Raw genomic sequence first — 23,672 nt, forward strand, 5'->3', positions numbered from 1 at the left:
CATTCTGTCCTAACAGAAGAAGACCTTGTATACATCTACTGCATCATGAAGAAGATCAAAATCAACTGGATCCACATCATTAAAGAACACATGCAAAAAGCCATGAGGTTAAATGATTATCACTATCCCTATTCTGTTTTAATCTCTAAATTCTTGCTCTATTTTGAAATGAATCTTGAGGATGAGACATCTGAGTTGGTTAAGTCAACACAAGAGATGAACAATGGCTCTCTTAGCAAGATGGGATTCACCAAAATAAATGGGAAATGGGTGAGTAAAGATGGTGATCATGGTGCTTCATCAAGTGTTGCAGCTGCTGATTTTGATGAAGAAGATCAAGCTGCTGACATGGATTTTCACCATGAAGAACAGCCTGAAACCAATCTAGGTGTTGGAACCAGTGCAGGAAATCAAGGTGATGAAATGCCATCCATGTCTTCTTTTGAAAGATACATGGTAAGTAGGCTTGATGGTTTTGCCGAGAATCAAAGGAATCTTCATGATTTGTGTGTAAGCAACTTCCAAAGTATAGACAACAGGTTCAACAACATGCATACACGGTTTATGACCTTGGATGAACAAATAGAAGCTGTTCAGAATTAGATTTTTAATCTCCAGTATGGCAAGGATGATTAAAGGAAAAATAACCGGTTGAATTCACGAAACAACTGATTGTTTCTGGCCTTGTATCAGTTTAAGTGCTTCTGTTTTCTATTTCTGTATAATCTGGAACAATTATCTTTTTATCTCTTCTTTTTTAATTTGTGAAGACAAATAGGGGGAGATTTTATGCTGTGTTGTCTTTCATTATCTTTTATTATTTATGCAAACTCTATGTTATATATGAGTGTTTAAGTAAGCCTTATTTCTGCTGGTTTTAATGCTGTTGATATATTGTTTCTGTTTTTTCTCTAACCTTCTATCAGAGATATTGTGCTTTGCTTAAACTTTGTCTTGCAGGATCTGCTTCAGATTCAATCAAATCCAACACAAGCAACCAGGGATTTGTCTTCATCAAATAGGGGGAGATTGTTGAATCAAGTGTGTTCAAGCTTTGAAGAATCCAAACCCTTTGAAGTTTGATGAAAGGCTGGATGTGCTTACTGTTGCTGAGGTGTTTTAGAATAGGATCTGGGGTAGATTATCTATGTAAATCAACTCTTGATTGAATCCAAAGCTTAAGCATTCTTAAACCTTTTAATTGAAAGTGTTTTTCCAACTAAGTGAAAAACAACCTGTTGTTTTGTCAAAACAACCGATTGTTTTGTACTTAGGTGTTTTTAGAAAGGTTGAAAACTGTTTTTGATGGTTGACTTGCTATCAAACCAAAACAACCGATTGATTCGACCATTCAACCGATTGTTTGTTTTGGGACCATAACAAAAAACTGTTTTGTGCTTTGATTGAGCTTTAAATGATTTTATAACTGAATATGCTCCAGTTTTAAATGTTTTGACCAGTCTTTGAAAGCAATAAATAGTTTGTTCAGATTATGTAACAAACAAGAACTGAGATTTAATCAAAGAAAAACATATTTGAGTTTTTCACTGATTTTGCTTTTGAAGAGTTGAAGATTGCTTTGAGATAGCTTTGATCAAGAGAGTGTGTTTCTGTAACAAGTGTCATCCTTTTATACTTTGAGAAAACTCTGTGTGTGAAGCTGAGAAGTGTTGTGTGCTCTTGAGGTTGTCAAGATCAACATTCTTGGTAGTGTTTGTGCTGAGCCAAAGGAAGTGTGTGTCTTGAGGGGATCAAGGTCACTTCTTTGGTGGTGTTGTAAGTAATCTAGGGTTGATTGCTTAGTGGATTCCCTAGTGGTTTATGGGAAGACTGGATGTAGCTCTTGGTTTAAGAGTGAACTAGTATAAACCTGTGTGTGCAATCTCTCTATCCCTTGAACTCTTTAATTTCAGTTTATATTTGTGAACTTGTATAAACAACCGATTGTTTCTGCGAAACAACCGATTGTTTTTCTAGTGATGTGCTAAATTGCTTTGTGTTTTTGGCAAACTGAATTCTGAATCAAGTTTTCTTAAAGGAATTTCATTCTAGACTAAAAAGTTTGCGAAAACCCTCTTTAAACCATTCACCCCCCTCTAGTTTAAAGCCATACATTCTTACAGGAGGTTGACTACACTAAGTTTTCCGTTCCATTTTTCAAGTGTAAATGGCTTAACAATAAAAGTGGGGTTAAAATTGATGAATCAGAATTCACACTAGTGGACTTTAAAAAGATAGGGTATCGAGATGAGCCATTTATAATGGTTCAACAAGAATCTCAGTTTTTCTACGTGAAAGATCCTATGTCAGAACATTGGTATGTCGTTTTACATGGGTAAAAACAAGGGGAGGTCATAGATGATATTGAAAATGGTGACCCTCGTTCATTCACACCAATGATAATTAATAAAGACGACGATGTACTTGATGATGTACATGCAACCCGTAAAGACCACTGTGAAGGAATTTACATATGAACATTTAACCCACATGCAACCCGTAAATACACATTTAGAATTTTATGTATTTGTTTTATATGATTTTAATTCGATGCAGATTAACTAATGTTTGTTACCTAATTTTTTTAACACTGATATAGATGACAATCAGACTCCAATCAAATCCCAATCCAGACGAGGCAGCAGAGGACCTACTAGATTGAAGCGTCTCGCATTGAAACGTGTTCCTGGTGAGACATTGATGTCAACACTGGAGTGGCTTTTGGTCCTAATGAAGATGAGTTGAATAGCTATCTTGGAGTTGTTTCTCATGAGAGGCTCTCCATTTTGATTAATTCATGGGATGACGTGTCAGAGGTCGATCTGAACATGCTCTGGGAGGATGTTCGGGTAAGCTTTACGTTATTATTGTTATCATATAATGCTTTTTAATATTCATTGATTAATTTTAATTTGGTGATGTTATTTTGCATGCAAATTTTGAAATTCCTAATGTGGAACTACTTCGATCAAAGATTCTATCCAATATCAGACTTAAATTTCATCACTTTAAGTCAAGACTGACGACGAAATGTATATTTTGGCGATCTTAAAGGAGAAAGTCCTTGTTTAATGTACAAACATATTGATGAAGAGACATGGGATCTTTTTAAAGAAAGTCGTGAAAATGAAGCTTGGATGGTAAGTGAAGTTACTTAACTATTTTTATTTATATAACATTAATAAGTTAATATTATTTAATTCACTTTGTTTATTTCAATTATTACAAGATCTTCGGACGAAATCTCAAGATATAGCTTTAAATAATGTTACCCTGCATGTACTGTTTCGTTTGAGGTATCAAAAGCTTGAGCAATCACTGATGGTGGAAAATGAACAATCTAGACAGGGGACTGCGTATGAGAATGTGGAAACAAGGGTCACTTCTCCTCCATTACCACCTTTTCGCCATGTAAAATGGAAGAGGGCCTGAATTAAAAAGTCGGGTGCACCAAGTTCTAAGCAATCAGGGGTTATCATCGAAAAAATTGTAAGTTATTTTTATCCTTTTTGCTTTTATTTTAAAGCATTAATTATATTAAAAACTGGTATGATTTTTGTCTCTTGCATGATTCTTTGGAATCCTAAGGTAATTTTGTTCCTGAAGGTCGTCACAATATCTTGGTTGAAGCAATTGTACGACCTAAGCACTGTGGTCGTGTTCGTGCAGCTGAACAAGAGGTTGGAATTAAACTATATTTTGGAGTTTCACAACGACACTCATTCTCCTCCCCCCAAGAGACCAAAGCATAAATGATGAGTAAGATACGTGAAAAACTAATGGAGGAGATGAGAAATGATACTGATCGGATGCGGCTAGAGTTACGACAAGAGTTTCTATCGCAACAAGTTTGTGTTGAGTCGATTCAACCCCTTGTTAGTCCCGCACCCAAGAGCATAAAGAGGATTTGTGTAGCTCCTACAACACCAGGGAAGGATATCATTGGCCAGACGAGGGAATGTGAACTACTGGTAGTAGGCAACATGCTTCCTCAGGTGGTGGCCATTGGATAAGTCTATGAAGAGACCACCACCTTACATAACGTTTCTCTCTCCCCTGATGTGGCAAAGGTAACAGTTGAAAGAGTACGAGTACCTAATGCTCATGTTCCACTACCTTCAGATGAGGTAACCACTATGGTCGATGCATTTAAGACATTCGTTGCTTGGCCCAGACACCTCATTAGAATTATGCCAGAACCTCCAGTAATAATTTCATTTCATTATATTAATTTATATTTATATATTACATCTAATTTAATACAAATTTTCTTTATTTTGTAGAAACCTCGTCGGAAACTAAGTTCAGAAAAGAAGCATGAGGTTCGGATTGACGATCCTATAGCTTCCTTAGCTGTAGTTGCTAGACAGATTGGTCCAGAACCTTTTGAAGTTCCCTGGGATGATACATTTTTTAAAGTAAACACTGAACTGCCAATGTACATACATGACAAATTTATTAAAATTTGTAGTTGGGGATCAGGAGCTTATTATAAATATAATTCAATTTTTTATGATGTAAGTATCTTTACCTATATTTCAATTTACTTTATGTTAAATTATTATTGATTATGGTTTAACTAATAACTTGTAGGTTTTTGCATGGAGTCTGTCTCACCGAGGATAAGGAAAATGTGTATGGATTATTAGATCCTGCATATACTAATCCCACTGGAGCAAAGGCAAATGGGACCCAATCATACATCACTAACACCCTGAAAAAAGAGGGAAAACAAATTTATTTATGCTCTTATATTAATGAGTAAGTTTAATTATATGTCGTCAATTATTACTATTTCATGTTTTAAATATTTAGTAACTCTTTTCATGGATGATATAGGCGTCATTGACAGTTACTTGTCTTATCAATGATTGATAAGACTGCTGTGTGATTTTGTTCCCTACACAAGAAGATATCCCCAAGTCTTAAGAATATCATTGATACGTATGTACACTATAAACTTAACTATGTATGTTACTAATTAACCATCTACTAACGAGGTTTTTTTGTATTAACCAGTTCATGGAATGAATATAATATCCTAAAAGGTCAATCCAATTCAAATTTTCAAAATTTGAACTGGATAAGACTAAAGGTTTGTAATTTTTTTCTTTCTCTTTTCATTTTTTATTAATATACTAACTTTTACTTTTTATTGAATTATAGTGTAATAAACAACCAGAAAGCTATGAGTGTGACTATTACGTTATGCAATGGATGATTATCATTGTAAGAGTAGACGTTAAAAGTGATTGGAAAGAGGTAACATGATGTGTTAAATTATTTTTATAATTCTTGAACATATATGTATCTTAAAACTAATTTATTTCAACCATATTTTGAAATGCAGTTCTTCACGGATGAAGCACCAATGTCTTCGTTAGCCATAGCATACGTGAGACATTCTTGGTCCACATATTTCATAAATTTTTATAATTGTAGGATAGTTGATCAATAGTGTAGGAATTATATATAATTTGATTAATGTTTGTAATACATTTTGATCAATATATATTTGATTCTCTGAATTTATGTATTTGTCTGGCTGGGTATATATAATTGAACAGGTTAATTTATTTGGGAATTAGCATTAAACAGATTGCACTAAAAAAAATTATTTACAAGGACGACTATTTACCATAGTCGCACTTATAAATCCAGCGCAAGATTTATAAGTGTGGCTATTACCATAACCGCACTCTTAAATGTGATTTACAAGGGTGGCTATGGTAAATATTCGCCCTTGTAAATCACATTTATGTGTGCATTTTATGGTAATAGCCGCACTTGTAAATGCATTATCTTTAAACCCTAATTCAGAAGCATATACAAGTGCGGCTACCAGAAATAGCCACCCTTCTAAATAGTATTTACAAATGTGGCTATACAGACACACTTGTATCTCTTCGATTTAAGAATACATGCTGATCAAATGCGACTATATAGCCGCTCTTGTAAATTCAAAATAGTCGCACTTGTTTTGCCTTTCTGCACCAGTGAGACCTTCCACATAGAAGACATCATGAATCAGAAAATTGTTTTCATTACCAACCGTACCTTTTCCAAGGATCTTTCCTTTGTTATTATCCCCATAGGTCACATGGCCTTTCTACTTAAGAATAATGTTGACAAACTTTGAAACATCTCTAGTCATGTGCTTGGAGCAGCCACTGTCCAAGTACCATAAGTGCTGATTTTTCATCAAGAAATTCTGCAAAAATTAAAATCAGGTGGCAAGATCTGGTCCCCTAATAAATTTGGGTCCATGGATGTTAATTTGATTGTTAGGAACCTTAAGATTCTTGGGAACCCACTTTAGGAATAGAAAATTTGAGAACTTTGCAAAACCTAACTGAATGACCTTTTTTCATATAGTAGAAACAAGAAACAACAGGTTGTTCTGACTTTTCAATCAGTTGATTTTCTGTAATAGTTGAAAAATGTTTTGAACTGCCACTATTCTTGCTTTGTGGGATAAAACCCATACCAGATTTCCAAAAACACAATTTTAAGATGCTAAGACATTCTCAAAGTTGGATTTTCATTTTGAAATTCTATTTACGGTTTTCACAAGATAAAAAAACCTTCTTTTGAAGAGATTCACAGTTTTTGCAAGAACTAGATTCACACTTGCAATAAGAATTTTGATAAGTCATTTATAAGTTTTCAAAATCAGTTTTTGAGTTGTTCAAATCTTCTTCAGAGACCTTGACTCTATTTTTCAAGCAGTTGTTTTTACTTTTCAACCGATTGTTTGAAAGGGTTAATCAATGAGCTTTTTCATGAGTCTCTTTAAAAACCTAAAGAAGTTGATAATAACTATCACATTTGCTAGAAGAGGATGTACTTACATTGTTTAATGCAGAATCTTCTTTTGCCATCAGACATACGTTTATTTTGGAAGCTGTAGTGGATGATCCAGAAGAGAACTTGTCACTGTCCAGCCAAGCATTTCTTGAATCCTTATGAATTCTTTTAAGAGTGCCCCACATATCTTTAGCTGAAACACACTTTAAAACTCTAAGAAATTCATTAGAATCAATAGCAGAAACAATGATATTTTTAGAAACACAGTCAAGATGATCCTTTTCACTTTTAGAGAAAACATTATTAATTTCAAGCAAAGTAATTGGGATGACATCCCAGATTTTTCTATCTATAAAATCAACAAAAATTGTCATTCTTATACACCACAGTTGATAGCTCACACCACAGAATAAAGGTGGTCTATTGATAGAAGCTCCCTCCCCAAAAGGTAACTTGTTAGCCATTAAAACAGATTTGAAAAATAGAACTTGAGAAAATTTCAAGAACCTAGCTCTTTATGCCAATTGTAAGATTTAGTGACCTTAACAAGAGGGGGTGAATTGTTTAAGTAAAGTTTTCACAAATACTGGCTTGAATGAAGATTCATATTGATTTACAGATCAAAGAATCATATCAGCCAAGAAAACAAAATTGTTAAAATAGTTATCAGTAAAACAACCGGTTGAAAATATGATTTAACCGATTGTTTATGGCAGCAGAGATGAAATCACAAGTCAAACAAATTTTAAATGAGTGACAGAGAGAGAGAGAGAGAATCACACAAACAATTATACTGGTTCACTCCTTACCAGAGCTACATCCAGACCCCAGAAAAACCACTGGGTATTTACTAGGTAACCAACAACAGATTACACCTGTATACAGGAAATCACAGTTGCTCCTAATCCACTCTTTAACCAAAGCACAACTCAAGGCAATCTTGCTTTCTTGAATCCAAACTTTCACAAAAACTTTTCTGAATCACTTTTTTTTCTCTAAAATAGGAAGGGTAATCACAACTTTATAGCTCATAAAACTACCCGTTTTAATTAGTTAAACATGAGCCAAAACAGTTTATAAATAACTGAAAAAAGATTTAACAATTTTATGAAAAGCTGTTAAGAAATTCAAAAATCAACAGGTTGAAATTTCGATTTAACCGGTTGAATTGGTTTTGACAGTCAAGTCAACCAAAATCAAAACATTTCGAAAAGCACAGGCTAAGGAAAAACAACCGATTAAAATGAGAAATCAACCGGTTGAAAAACATTTTTCCTTTTTAAAAACCATATTGATTCAGTTGTGAATTGATTAGGAATGGATCTAGAAAATTATAAACTACCTAAAACAAGACCCTAAACACAGCAACAAGATGTTCAAGTTTTCTTTATGGATTTGGAGACATCAAAGCTTCATTTTCAACCGGAAACATCTTATTTAAAAGACGCGGTGGCCTTGGTGAGGTCTTCCCCTCTACGGGTTACCTCCTTTTCCAACTCCTCGATTGGGGATAAGAGTTTGTTCTTTTCTTCGTTTAAGCTCGTTGCCTCTTGAGCTTTCTCCTTCTAGAGTTGTTTAGCTTCTTCATATAGATCGGTCAGGCACTTGGCTTCAACTCGAGTATGGTCGTTGAGGCGGTTGATTTCAACCCGAAGACGTTCTAGTTCCTTCTGAAGCTCCACGTTCTCCTTGACCCGTTGGTCCTCAACAACCTTCCGATCTCAGGCCTTAGCAATAACCAGGAAACCCATGGCAAACGCCTGCCCAAATTGCTTCATGGTGTCATGAAGAAGATGATCTTCATCATGGACCATGAGCCTAGCTTTATCCTCGTTGGGCAGAAAGAAAGTCTTTCCATGGGTAGGGATGTCAAAATCGGGGTCCCACATTTCCCACTTGAGCTCTCGGCCTCGCATTCCTGAATGATGACGAGCACTTCGTGTGGAGCAGACACCTTCCTTTCCTCTTGAAGACGAGCCTATAGGTGGTCTCCTCTTTCAGATCAGAGGGGGGATGGGTAATCATAGATGGAGTCTTCCTCTTTTGTGTCAAAGATTCTTAGGGCATGCTAACACTCACCCTCATCTTTTTAGGTAGCTTTGCTTTGCTGATGTTGGACAACATTCTCTCTGCAAAGAAAACAAGTAAATGATTAATGACAATAATATAGTTGACTCTACCAAAGGTAGGAAACGAGGAGTACCAGTTTAGGCTTTCAGGCCAGGCAAAGTAAGCAAATCGAAATTAGATTTTAGTTCAGGCAATACAATTGGCAAGATGAATAACCAGTTGGAAATAAAGATTAGTGGAGAAAAAATACCTAGTGTGACGGTCGTGGGTGATAGCTCGACGGTGAGAAGAAGTGTAAAAAAGGCTTTTGGTGTAATAGAAGTTCTGAGAATAGAAGGGTTGCGAGTGAAGGAATAGGAAATGAGTTTTTAATTATTTGAAAGAGGGAGATGAAGTGGCAGTGCTCCCTCACCGTTGATGCACATGCTACGTGGGCGCTCTAGATTTAGTATGGTGAGATGTCTCATCAAGAAATGCTTCAGTAATCGCGCCTCACCTACTCTCTATGGAAGCATCACGTCAGTTTCCAACGCTGGAAAGACTCTTCGTCTAGCCAAGCTCAGCTCGAAACTGAGGGCTTGTGTATTGGCCAGGAGTTTTTAGGACCTCAGTCCAAGTGTTTAGGTATGGTCATCTCGGTTTTGGATGACTATAGGCCCAAAAGGCGGGTCATGAGCTCAACCTAGATGCCAGTAGTTAGCTCGAAAAAGATAATAAAAATAGGGATACTATGATTGGTATATTACATATGTTTATTAAAAACAAATAAAAGTTGTTGGGTTTAAAGTAGTTAGCACCCGAGAATAAAGGTTCATATAAGCAAAATGTTTTTCTGTTATGATTATATGCTTTATGTTGAGATTATGTTCTCATTAGTGAAAATTGTTGAAGGGATATCTATAAAAGGGGCTTGAGACCCCGAGTAAAGGTATGCTATTTTTGAATACTTAAGACTAAAACTGATTTGATATTTTGAATGCTCTCACTGAATTGATCGTTGGAGTGTGATCAACAGATAGAGCCCTCTTTATCCCACTGGAGCAGCATCTCAGAGCACCAATTGGAGACAAGTCAGAAGAGGAGCTCGCCCATTCAATCAGTCCAAGGTCAACCGACGAGAACATAAGACTAGGCCTTAAAAGTGATTGGGATGAAGTAACATGATGGTAAATTATTTTTATAATTCTTTAACATATGTGTATCTTAATACTAATTTATGTGAACATTATTTTGTAATGCAGTTTTTCACGGATGAGCGACTAATGTCTTCAGAAGCCATAACATATGTGAGACATTCTTGGTTCATATATTTTCTAAATTTTTATAACTCTAGGATAGCTGATGAATAGTGTAAGAATTATATAGATAGATACATTATTAGTGTTTGTAATACATTTTTATCAATATATATAATTTGATTCTCTGAATTTATGTACTTGTCTGGTTGGGTTATAATTGAACATATCAATTTAGATGGCAATTAGCATTAAACAGAATGTACTAAAAAAATAACCATATACAATGACGGATAATTACCATTGTCGCGTTCTTATATGCAGCACAAAGATTTATAAGGGCGATTATGGTAAATAGTCGCATTCTTAGAGACAAATTGATAAGGGCGACGATGGTAAATAGTCACATTCTTAAAAGCATCACAAACTCCCTTTTTGAAATCATTCTAAAGCATATAAAAATGTGACTATTTACCAAAGTCACCCTTATAAATCTGCATTTAAGAATGTGGCTAAATAACTGTCTTCTTCTCTGTTTGACATAAGACTACGTGTATATCAAAGGCAGCTAGAAAGCCATCATTTTACAGTGAAAATAGTCGCCCTCTTTAAATCTTGTTGCCCCAGTGTTAGTGTAAACAACTTCCTTCCTAGTATCACTAGCATGCTCCTCCATCTCATTAAGATCCGCCCAAAAATTAGAGACGACTCGATTTTCAACAGTTATATGTTCATAATTAAATTCAACAATGGCAGTCGGAATAATTGGCGTACCAATATGAGGATCACCTCCCGCATTTGTAGTTTCCAAACCATCAAGAGAGGAAAAGTGATTTTGCAGGACCAATGTATCATTATCTCGGAGTAGTGCTTTAGCATCCCCAAGTGATTTAGCCTTCTAAGGAGAGGTATGACACGATGAAGATGGTACAACCACAGTAGTAGAGACCTCCACATGATGATCATTAATAGGAGTCTTAATTGGTGCTTTAGCATCCCCAATTGATTTAACCTTTCGTTGTTTCTAAGACTAAGACTGAATACTTATTTGATTTTAGTAAGCTCTCACTGACTTGATCGTCGGAGTGTGATCAACAAGTAGAGCCCCCTTTGTTTCAACGGAATCACGTTACAATGCAACAAAAAAACATAGAACAGTTTTCAAAGGGGACAAAGCGGAGGTGGAACTTTTCACCAGAGTCAACTGGTGAGAAAAAGATGTATACTAGTAAATATAGGTGTAGATTCAAAAGCTAAATCTCGAAAAATGTGATAAGTTTTTTGTATTCTTGATGGAGATATATAAATGAGGAGCTCTTTCTCATGTTTTCATTTTGCATATGGGAGAGGGAACAAATCTTCAGAAAATGTCATTAAATTAAAATTAATTAATAAAAAACATTAAATTTTTATTTATGAAAATAAAATGAAGTGATAGAAAATATGGACCAAACCTAACCTAACCGAAATAAGGCATGAGTGGGGCCGTTACACAGTAAGTCGGTGTAAAGAACTAATATATAAAGGCGTCCTCCATATTCAATGGAGACATATTCTTTACTTTCATTTCGCTCTTCCATTACATCGTGTGTGTGTTTGTAAGTTTTGTTTCTTTTTTTTTGCCTCAACAACCTCTCTTGCAATAATATTAATTAATTATTATTAGAAGTTAATTTCTAAAGATAGTGTTTATTTCTCCATTTTCTGTTTTTGTTTTCTCCAGAGAGTCACGGCGGTGTGTGACTCTGCCATCTTATTCTAACAACAACAAAACTCATAGTTTCCTATTGAAATGGATTAGTTTAGTTATTATCTTGAATTTCTAACGCATGCAAGGAGTTCGATGAAATGCTTGAGAAGGGCATTGAATGAAATTTAGGTGTTAAACTATTGTTTTCTTTTATCATAATGCAAACTTACATTAATTCATGTTTGTAATTTTGTTCACTTTCTTGTGATAGTGGCAAAGAAGAGAGAAGATGACAACTCAATTGGCAGCAACCCACCCTTCTCTTCTCCTCGTTCCCCCCTCTTATGTTTCTCCCTGTTTCACAAGGTATTCATGTATCCCACAACTTACAATTCACTAATTTTCTTTTTCCTCTCATCTGATACATTTGCCGTTGTTGTGTATTTGTTGTCGTTCAATATTTACTATCTCATGATAACGCCTTTGATTTATATTAATTTAAACCCACAATGAATTAAAAAACTGGAGCCTTTTCTTTTCTTGTTTTCAATATCTTATATAGCTTTTTTTGTGGGGGAACCCAAGTTTGTAAGTACGTGGTTTAAGATGACCTAAACGGGAAAAGTATGACGAATTATATATTATCTTTCATAAAAGAACGATGTGCCACTGGAGTTTTTCATGTCGTAGACACAATTTAAATTGATTTTGGCTATTGATCAATCCTCTTCTTTTTTATGATGTAGAATCTTGTTGTTGTCATAAATACTGAGGGTTGTGATTTCTAGCATTAAATTTTGAGATCATGGTTAATAGTCCTTGAGTTGTGGTGGTGGTTTTTCACCGTCCGTGATTTGGAGGTCCCCTTTGCCATTTGGGTAGAGCATAAGCCTTGAGGCGTTATGTAGGGTCATTGTTTGTATTTTTTTTAATTTTAAGAAAATGATGGTTCAAGTATCTGCCTGTTGGAACTTAAATGGAAGGGTATTTGATTTTGTAGGTGTTGTGCTAACTTGGAAATGCGCTCATTAGATTAATCCCAGTTAGCTTATACACGAAATGACCTTGTTACAATGAGAAATTTGAATATCGGGGCACATCTTTAAGCTTTATTGTAGTAATTGTTGCATGTTTTAGAGATTTCTTTCAATATAATACTTGTATATGTCGGGCATCAAAACTTATGAGTGTTGGTGTTGTTATATCATTGTCTCTCATGCTTCTCTATTTGCATTTGATACTCATTTTCTTTAAATTTGGTTTTAAACTAGGAATAAAGATTTGATTCCAAAAAGATGCTCTATAATCTACAAAAAAAAGAATTGTGCCATCACAGCTTTTGCAGGCAATTCTCTTGGTAAGTTAGCATCATGCTCCCCAGCATCTTTTAAGGATTTTCTATCTGATTTTAATATTTAAATTTTTCCATTAATTTGATTTTAATAAAACAAGATCTATATAAAAAATATTTGCTATTGGAATAATGAAATGAGAAGATATTTGAAACTTGTATGTTGATTTGATTAATCTCCTCGTTACATTTTGTTCGTTTCACTGTTAAGACATTTATTCACCATGGCATCTAACTGCTATCCCTTTTTGAAATTGCATGCATAGTTTAGTTTTAGTGCTTAAAAATTGTTTCTATTTTGTTTAATCCCCAAATTCTTTATATCACCAAAATCAACTGTCCAACTCACTGCAGTTTCATCGCCACTATTTGCTGCTAAAGAAGCTCGCCTCTCACTCAGACTTCCTGCGTCTCAAAGACGCAATTCTGATATCTGTGGACGAGCATTTATATATCATTCGTCTGGTTTCCGAATCCCAACAAATGCTGAGAAGCCAGAATGGTGGTGGAGGGCTTTATCATGTGTTCCCTATCTGATAGCATTGCAGACATCTGCAGCTGGGATTTATCTAGAACCTATCCTTGAAAAATTTCCATTGTTTCAGAGTTTGATTTTTTACATCCCAGGAGGTGTCAACCGATTACCAAACTGGTTCCCTATGTTATATTGCTATGTGGCTATTGTATGGGTGGTAAAAAACAAGGATTTTCCCCTTATCTTCAGATTCCATATAATGATGGGAATGTTGCTGGAACTTGCTCTGCAGATAGTGTGGATTTCAAGCAATTTCATGCCACTTATACACTTCAAGGGAACATTGGGAATGTATTACTGGGCTGGTGTGGCATTGGCATATATTTTTGTAATGATAAGGTGCATAAAGTGCGCGCTTCTGGGTACATTTGTGAGTTTTCCTGTACTTAGTGAATCGGCATTCCTTCATTCTTTATTCAGTTTAGGAGGATTTCAACGGCCTTTTTAGGATATGATCAAAGAGCATATGTACTTTACTAGCGGTTTTCCAGTTGAATGGAGGATTATCTCTATTGTTTGTGTTTGATAACCTTGTACAGAAAAAGATATCAAGATTATTTTTGAAGATTCCAGTAGCTCTTTTATTTTTGTTATCTTTATCTTATGTTTGGGGTTATTGATTGTTTCTAGGTTCTTCTAGTGTTCTAGGCCCCTTTCTTTCATTTTCTTATTCAAACAAACTAAGCATTCAAATTACAAAAAATGTTTTCTTATTCAATGTGTGGTATGTTTTCTTCTCGTAATATGAAGCTGTCAATATGCAAATTATATCAAATACCACTACAGGGATGAAATGCTTATCATTAGGACTGTGTGGTAGATTAATAGGGAAAAGTTGCATATAACAAATTCAAAACATAACTAAAATGAAAAAAATAAAAATTAAATGGCTTTTCAACTTCGTTGAAAATATCTCAGAAGTTTGGAAAATCCGTTTATAAGTCTTACACTGTTTGTCATATCTTCAATAGTTTTGTCTCACTTAAAAAGGTAATTTAAAAAATTTTAAGAATAAAATTATGATGAAATTTTTGTTTAAAGTGAATAATATTTTGAATAAAGTGATAATATTGATGCAATTTAAACAGATTTTGAAGTTAAAATATTAACATTATAGAAGAGTAACTCTAAAAGAAAATTTTCATTTTTCTTAAATTTAGATTTATTTTGATTTTTAAGAGTAGAAATCAAAGAAATTTACCTTCTAAAATGTCTTTAAAAAATAAAGCGAACGATCACAACTAATTTGAATCACGAGTACATCGTCAACATTTTTTTTCCTTTTCTTTAAATTTGTCAATCGATATTCTCTTATTACATTTCTTTTTTTCCCTCTCTTTCTTAAGGGTGTGTTTGTTTCCAATTATGAGGAGAAAGGAGGAAGAGGAAGTGAGCGTTTTTTTTTTTTTTTCAATAAATTTGAGAGTGGGAAAGTGAATGAAGGAGAGGGTAAAGGCCTTTTTTCTTTCTTCATACAAATGAAATACAAATGAAGAGAATTGTGATGATTTATATAGGATTATTGTATTTTACTCAAATACCCTTGTGCATGCATTTTATTACAATATACAAAATTAAATATTATATACATTTTGTACCGACCAGGTAGTCGGAAGTGATGACGTGGCAGTAAGCGATAACATAGGCGTGTTGAGCGGAACACCTGGCTGACAGAAGGGAAGTACATCGGGAAGTCTGTGTAGTCGCCATTTGTTAAGTTGGCGTGCTCCGATCTCTAGCATATTTAACCGGCGGTCACCATGCTTGTGTCATAGTCGCCGTATGTGGGTTTAGGCGACCAGGTGGTCAGAGACCGCCTAAAGGGGGACATTGCCGAAAGATCAGGAAGGCTTGCTTAGGGCCTTCAAGGGGTACAAGTACGAAGGACGAGGTTATCAGTTGATCATTCCCTAGCCAGAGGTTAAGGCAAGGGAACAGTTTTCCAGAACATGCATGATGTGCAAGTAATGCAGGTTGTGATAGCGGCAGGCGAGACCACAGAGAAGGTGTGCATGGTGACACCCCGTGCTCGCCACTAGAAGAGATCGCGCTCCAAGGCAGCTATGCACCGAGTTACTCCTTGCATGGGTAACTTAGTCGAACAGCCTGAAGAGTAGAAGTGACGCTCAAGTAGAGGACGCTCCAGATGGTGACACGTGTACAGCCGGATGCGAGCCACGTGTTCAGAGGTGTAACCGTCAGGAGAGAGAAAATGCACAGGTATATAAGGAATTCTAACGAACTTCTGAGGTACGCGCGTTTAGAAGACTTCTTTACGCTTTTGAGAACACTTCTTTACGCTTTTGGAGCGAGTGCAGGCGAGAAAGAGTAAAGGTCCTCCTCGCCTTTGAGCGAGTGCAGGCGAGAAAGAGAAAAAGTTCTCAGTGCATCCAGGGGGGAGGAGATGTACACCCTGGGCAAGTTGAAGCACCAGATAAAGTCCTTCTCGCCTTTGAGCGAGTTCAGGCAAGATAAAGTCCTTCTCACCTCAGAGTGAGTTCAGGCCAGATAAAGTCCTTCTCGCCTTTGAGCGAGTTCAGGCAAGATAAAGTCCTTCTCGCCTTTGAGCGAGTTCAGGCAAGATGAAGTCCTCCTTGCCTTCGAGTGAGCGCAAGCGAGAAAGAGAGAAGTCCTCCTTGCCTTTGAGCAAGTGCAGGCAAGAAGAAGTCCTCCTTGCCTTTGGGCAAGATGAGGCACCAGAAAAAGTCCTTCTCACCTCAGAGTGAGTTCAGGCAAGATGAACTAAAAAGTCAGGGGTGTTCGTGACCTTAAACGACGGGAAGGGAAGGAAAACGCCTTTTCCCCTTTAAGTGAAACATCAATATTGATTTAGTAAGACCAGAGAAAGCTTCCACGCTTGTAGGCGGTGTGAAGGCAGATAAAATCCTTCTCGTCCTGAACGAGTTCAGGTATGGCGTGAAGGGTGAAAGAAGTTTAAAAGATAACTAAGGTAGGTTCAAAGAGAACACCTCGCTATCCAGCTCATTGTTCTGAAACTCAGGGAGGTAGGGAAGGATCCAAAAGGCGCCTCTACCCCCCAGATGAGGGAACAATAGTCAAGTTATGAAGGCAAAGAAAGTTCACATCGCCAGAACCCTACGGCAATCAGAAGAGTTCCAGGCGATGACAGGGATAAGAGTCACTTTGTTGGGCAGATCAGGTAAACTGTATTGTGATACTAGTTTAAGTTAAAACCTGCTGCCTAGTAGGTAACTTATTGCCTTAAGTTTGCAAGCTGTATTAAATGTTATCGTTTGAGAGTTAATAGTTGCTCAAGTTTTACTTTGAGTTAACAGTTTGATAAATTGTTATAAGATTAACAGTTTGTTCAAGTTCAAAGCAGTGAGTAAACGGTTAAGCCCGAGGAATCGCTGAGTTAATTTGTTTAAGCAAGTTTCACCGGTTATATTGATTAACCACACAGCGAGTAAGAAGTATTCAAAGAGAAGTATTAGAAAACGGCTTTTCAGCGTTGAAAGTTATACAAAGTGGCTATTCAAGTACATAAGCAGAAGAATTACATATAAAGTTCTTACAAACAAAAATAAGCGCCAAGTTTCAAAAAACAAGATGATGGAGGGAGGCAGTTAGTCTTCAGAGGGCACGATCTTCCCATCCACCACCTCGTTGCAGATTGATACCATGGAGAGATCGAGCTCGGGATATTGGCACGAGACTTGCTCCAAAGCGGCGTCGAACCCGGCGGCAAGGACTTGGGCGGAGCTTTGCTCGAGCTCTTGAGCTTGTTTCTTCAGCTCGTCAGTTTGTTTCTTCAGCTCTTCGGTTTCTTCATGAGCCCGAGCAAGTTCTTCAGCAGCTTTTTTGTTTTCCTCCCGAGCCTGAGCCAGCTCTACAGCGATCTTCGTGGCCTCCTCTCGAGCTTTGGCGAGCTCAGCCACGGTGTCGTCCCTCTCCTTTTCAACCTTCCCAAGGAGCACCTCCCGTTCTGCTAACCTCTTTTCAAGGTTTTCCACCTTGGTCGCATCTGCTTTCATTGGAGCCTCCAAGTTGGCCACCTTGAGCCTGTAAGGTACAAGCTTGCTCTCCAGCTCGATTTTCTCTTGAGCTTGGAGGTGCAGTTTTTTGCGCAGATCGGAGGCCTCCTTACGCGCGCCCCTTAGTTCAGCGTCCATGGCGTCCTCCAGCCTTGAATGGTCGATCTCCGCCATCATCAGGTTGCAAGAAAGCTTTTCCGCCTCCATCCTTATCAGGCGGTTCGACTCCTTCAGCGCGGAATTCTCATCTTGGAGCTTCTTGTTGAACTCCTCCACAGCTTTTGATACAATTGAGGGGAGATCCTCTGCCATCATCTTCAGCTTGGCTGTGAAGGGCCCCAAGGTCTCTTCGATGGAGGGTGGGAGGCTTGAGTTTGTTGCTGGTGGAGGCGCTGGGGAGCTTGGTGCTGACTTTCACCACCACCCTCTTGAGTTTGAAGGGCAAGGGGAGCTTCGTGGCGTAGTGGTGAAGTCGGAGACTCTGTTATCAAAATTGGCGAGTTATGACCACCCTCATCTCCTCCTGGTGCGGTCCCAGCGATAGAGGTGGTTGAAGGAGGACCCTCTCCAGCAGATACGAACGGTGTGGAGGCGCTTGGAGGGTTCTCGATGAAGTTGGGGTCGTTGTTTTCAACCACCGGGGGTGCGACAGCCAAGGGTGTCGCTTGGACTGGTTGTGTTGGAGCTGGAGGTGAGGGCGGTGTTGGTGTTGGGAGTGCAGGAGGTGAAGAGGGAGCCACCCTTGTCCTCTTGGTGACGAGGCCATCCTCAATCGCCTCGTCATCTTCTTCTTCTTGTACCACTTGAGGAGTTTTCCTCTTTGGCTTCCTCAAGACAAGCTTTTTCCTTTGAGGGGTGGGTAGTACCCCGGAAGAGGTTGCACCTCGGGGCGGGGTTTTGTCTTGAGTAGCGGCGATCGCCACCACCGGGTTAGGCACGGTTTGGGAGCCCGCCGCTAGTTTATGGGATCGGGCGATCGCCTTCAATTCTGCTAATTTCCCTTTTTCCAACATATTATCTGCATGAGGTAAAGAACGGTTGAGCAATCAAAACAGAATCAGATAATACAAGCATATTTATGCAGAGACGACATAAGCAATACATAGATGGAAAGATTAGAGTCAACACAAAGTAATAGAATGCCAAAGTAGAGTGGGGAAGACGCTGAGTTAAGTATTAACTTGAAGTGAAGGATTTGGTGTGGAGGTAGGAGCTAACCTATGTGTATTTCGAGTTGGCTTTCGAAGAACTCGTAGGGAATGATTGAGGCAGTGGGGAAGGTAATATTGGCGGCAGCTACGCTATTCCAGAAGAGGCAAAGGTCCTTGTCCAATTCCCCCATGTTGTCAGGGCTCCTTGGTCTTCTGAAGCTGTCCTTAGCGTCCTTGTCCCCCTTTTGTACCCAATATAAGGGGAAGCCGTCGAGCAGTGAAGGATCTTGGTCGTTTTGGCACACCTTCACGAACTTCCCCTTCCAATCTTTGTAAGACTGCTGGAAGATTGAGAAGATGGATCTCCCAGCAATCCCGTTCAGACTGACCCAGAGGCGATCTCCAGGGTTTTTTGCCTCAAATAAAAAGAGAAAGACGTCGACTGAGGCCGGTAACAGCATGTGTGCACAAAGAATTTGGAATGCCCTTATAAACACCCAACTGTTGGGATGAAGCTGGGCGGGGGCGATATTGAGCTCGGTTAGCAGCTCTCTCTCGAAGCGGGTAAAAGGAAGCCTAAGCTTCACTTTCTTGAACACGGTGGTGTAAATGAAGCAGAACAAGTCGTCGTTGCTCCCCTTATCGTCCGCACAGATCGGTTCATCTGGGAAGCAGGGCAGCACGACCACTTTGCTATCATGCTCTTTATGGAAGGAAAGGTCGGGCTGGTCTCCTTTCCTTAGTCGGTGCACGCCCAACTCTGTGTTTATTGAAGAAGTCTCTTTTAACAAGGTTGGGGTGGCCCAAGGGTAGAGTTCCTTGTAGTCTTTTGGAGGTAGGGAGGCTCCTCCGGCGATCGGCGGAGTTGCCTGAGTGGGATTGGCGTGAGAAGAAGTAGGCCTCTCAACCTGGTTAGAAGGAGCACTAGAGGCTCGTTGTGGATTGCGCGCTGGTGGAGGATTTGCCCCAGGAGCAACCCTACGCACTTGGGGTGGAGGGTTTTGCGATGATGGAGGAGAGTTAGCGGTGGACTTCGTGTGAGCCATCGCAAGAACTGCAAGGGAAAAAGAAAAAGGATGAAACGAAGCTAACAGAGAACGACTTGATTGAGGACGAAGAAGACAGAGCGAACGAACAAGAGTTCGCTGGGATGAATGTGACGAAGAACGAAGCCCTAAGTTACGAGAGAAGGAGAAAAGGAAAAAACAGCCCACAACGTATGCTTCAGACAGATAATGGATGATGCGAATCGGTTAAAATGCAGCAAATATCAACAGAAGCGCAAGGGGTTTAAGGGTTTTTTCGAACGTTTTTAGAAGCGCAAACGACAGCTGAAGACGACCGTTGATGAAGCCACGTGTCGAGTGATGGAAAAAGAGGTTGGTGGAGCGTCAGAAAAGCAGAGGGTACGGACGTACGGAAATCCGTACCAGCGCCACGTAGATCGACGATGACGTGACCTTTTAGTCTTTTCGCTAGTCAAGTCTCAGCTTAAGACTGGGGGGCTTGTGTACCGACCAGGTAGTCGGAAGTGATGGCGTGGCAGTAAGCGATAACATAGGCGTGTTGAGCGGAACACCTGGCTGACAGAAGGGAAGTACATCGGGAAGTCTGTGTAGTCGCCAATTGTTAAGTTGGCGTGCTCCGATCTCTAGCATATCTAACCGGCGGTCACCATGCTTGTGTCATAGTCGCCGTATGTGGGTTTAGGCGACCAGGTGGTCAGAGACCGCCTAAAGGGGGACATCGCCGAAAGATCAGGAAGGCTTGCTTAGGGCCTTCAAGGGGTACAAGTACGAAGGACGAGGTTATCAGATGATCATTCCCTAGCCAGAGGTTAAGGCAAGGGAACAGTTTCCCAAAACATGCATGATGTGCAAGTAATGCAGATTGTGATAGCGGCAGGCGAGACCACAGAGAAGGTGTGCATGGTGACACCCCGTGCTCGCCACTAGAAGAGATCGCGCTCCAAGGCAGCTATGCACCGAGTTACTCCTTGCATGGGTAACTTAGTCGAACAGCCTGAAGAGTAGAAGTGACGCTCAAGTAGAGGACGCTCCAGATGGTGACACGTGTACAGCCGGATGCGAGCCACGTGTCCAGAGGTGTAACCGTCAGGAGAGAGAAAATGCACAGGTATATAAGGAATTCTAACGAACTTCTGAGGTACGCGCGTTTAGAACACTTCTTTACGCTTTTGAGAACACTGGAGTACGCTGAGAGAGATTTTGCACGGTTCCTTGAGTTTTAGCTTTTCTCTCTTAGATTTTTGGTGGTTCCGTCACTGACTTGAGCGTCGGAGCGCGATCAGCCGCAGTGGCACCACTCTGTCTTTTTCAGGTTCTTGAGGAGAATCGAGGTGTGAAGGACGGAAGCTAGCGTGGTGCAAAGCCAATCCAGAGGGAGATACCTTTGACGTGGCAAGACTCTTGCACTCGAGTCAACCGGCAGGATCACATTTATTTAATAATTTCAAAAAAAAATTAATTATACTATTAATAACCCAACATAGGTTTCTAGCCTAGTTAGAGGGTGCACCAAGCCACATTTCTCACATTAAGCACATGCTTAAATGTGTAAAATGTAACCCTTTCTAGATCCATGATTAGTAGTGCCTGTTTAGGGAGTTAATTAGGCTTAGTTTGAATTTCAAATTTCCTTCCCTCTGCTAATCACACAACACCTATCACTATAAATAGGTGGTCACCCCCTATTGTATTTCATCTTGAACTTTAGAAATGTTACTTTGCTTGAGTGAGAACCTGAGTGTTCAATTTTCTATGAGTCTTGTCTTGGAATGCTTTCAAGTGGTGATTTCTCCATTGCCTATCTTGGAATCCTCTCCTCCAAGTGGCGTGAAATCTTCCACTCTCATTTTCACCGAATCATCTTCATCCATCTAAGTCTTCTCTTCTCTTCTAATTGTAGTTTTTTTGTTAGTAATTGTTACTTGTCTTTACTAGTTTTCTTATTTTCAATTTTGTATCATGTCTTCTTCTAGTTGTGTGTGTGTTTTTTGAAGAGAACCTTCACACTTACTTAACCACTTGGTTAAGTTCATGTCTAATGACGATTCTCGCTGAGTTGTCACTATAATTGTAAATTCAATATCTAATCCAAGTGGAACTTATAAACAATGTGTGTAATTCTAAATTCAACTCATATCAAACAACATCGTCAGTCATGTAAATCGTGTTACTCTTTTAGAAATTGTCCAAATACATAGACCAATGATTATCGTTATCTCTTGTAGACAAATCCTTGCACATGGACAACCATATCAGTTCAATTACTACATAAAACAATCATGAGTCTAGGTTTACGGTTGAGGGTTAAGGTTACATGATAAGATCATGATTAGGGTTAGGTTTAGTTTTAAGATTTTAGTTTAGGGTTAGTGTTAGGGACTTGGGTTAGGATTAGGGGTAAGGTTATGATTAGGTGAATATTTAAGGTTAGAGTTAGAATTAGGGATTTAGGTTAGTGTTAAGGGTTAAAGTTAGGCTTAAGGTTATGGTTATGGTTAAAATTAAGGTTATGAAGTTAGGTTAAGGGTTAAGACTATGGATAGGATTAGGTGAAGGCTTAAAATTGGAGTTATGATTAGGGTTATGGTTAAGGTTAAGGATTTGGGTTAAAATTAGGTGAAAGGTAGGGTTATTGTTAGGTGAATATTTATGGTTAGGTTTAAGGTTTAATTAGAGTCTACGTTAGGATTAGGGTTAGAGCTGCGCTTAGTATTAAGGATAGAGTAAAAAATTTGGGTTAAGCTTAAGGGTTAAAGCTAGGGCTAGGGTTAGGTGAAATATTTGGGATATGGTTAAGGTTGTTGACCAAGAAGCTTTGATGAATCTAATTTGTCTTGAAAACTTGAAGTTGTGTGTGTGTTTGGTTAGGTAGATTTTGATGTATCACTTTGTATTACATTATGATCCAAGTTCTTGAAAATAAATCTTTTTAAAAAGTTGTTTTCTAAATTTGTGTATTTTTTAATCAATTGATTCATATATTAGTTGAAATTACTTATATTCAATTTTGTTGATTATAGTAAGTATTTTTAACAGTGATTTATTGTATCAATCGATTGAAAACACTTTTTAAGAACTTAAAATGATTTGTTTTCTATTTTGTATTTTTTGTTAAGTGAAATCAATTAGTTATTCCGATAAAAGAACTGATTTAAAATTTGTTGATTTCATCTGTTAAAAGAAAACAGTTAGTTATTTCAAAAATCAATTAAATGTTTTTAACAAAATTTTGTTATATTAATCAATATGTTTTTAATTGATACAACTATTTTCATTAAATAATACTTTTACAAACTTGAAATTAACCTTGATGGAGAACTGTCTGATGTGGTAAAACCATCTCATGAGATCAATAATGGTTCTTTGATCAAAATGGGCTTTGCAAAAGGCAAATGATTCATGGGAAAAGTAAAGGTGTTGATGATGATTACAACATGAAAGCCTTACTTGCTTATGAACTTCCTGTTGACCGTGACATACCTATGTCACAGTTTGAAAAGTTGATGATCAATCACATGGATACCATGCAAATGACCAGAAGGAGCATTATGATTTTTTTGTTGCAAGATTGAAGCATATTTTTTTTTATCAACATATGGGTGATCAAATTAAGGATGTTCAGACTCAATTTGTTGAATTCCACTATGGCATAGAGCTTTAAAGGATATTGCTTATGTTGTTTAATTCTCTAGACATTTTACATTGTTTATGTCTTCATTTGTCTATTTGTTGAAGACAAAAAGGGGAGAATATTTGGATGTTTGTTGTAATATTTTACTGTTATTATTTTTGCATAATTTTTCTATTTTA

General features: G+C 38.0%; 1 protein-coding gene across 4 annotated transcripts; it reads left to right on the top strand.

Moving 5' to 3' along the window:
• The first annotated feature begins 11,619 nt into the window (after positions 1-11,619).
• LOC137835230 (protein TIC 20-IV, chloroplastic-like) lies at positions 11,620-14,263 on the top strand. 4 transcript variants are annotated; one of them, XM_068643631.1, is made up of 4 exons: positions 11,620-11,710; positions 12,074-12,168; positions 13,074-13,159; positions 13,508-14,263. In XM_068643631.1, exons 2-4 carry the CDS (start codon positions 12,092-12,094, stop codon positions 14,134-14,136), a joined length of 792 nt encoding a protein of 263 aa, XP_068499732.1. In that variant the 5' UTR covers positions 11,620-11,710; positions 12,074-12,091; the 3' UTR covers positions 14,137-14,263. The 4 variants fall into 4 exon arrangements, with proteins under 4 accessions (XP_068499732.1, XP_068499734.1, XP_068499733.1 ...); XM_068643632.1 differs by lacking the exon at positions 11,620-11,710 and adding an exon at positions 11,821-11,991; XM_068643633.1 differs by lacking the exon at positions 13,074-13,159.
• The last annotated feature ends 9,409 nt before the right edge of the window (positions 14,264-23,672 follow it).

Source organism: Phaseolus vulgaris, chromosome 5, assembly GCF_000499845.2.
Source record: "Phaseolus vulgaris cultivar G19833 chromosome 5, P. vulgaris v2.0, whole genome shotgun sequence".
In the NCBI taxonomy this organism is placed as follows: domain Eukaryota; kingdom Viridiplantae; phylum Streptophyta; class Magnoliopsida; order Fabales; family Fabaceae; genus Phaseolus; species Phaseolus vulgaris.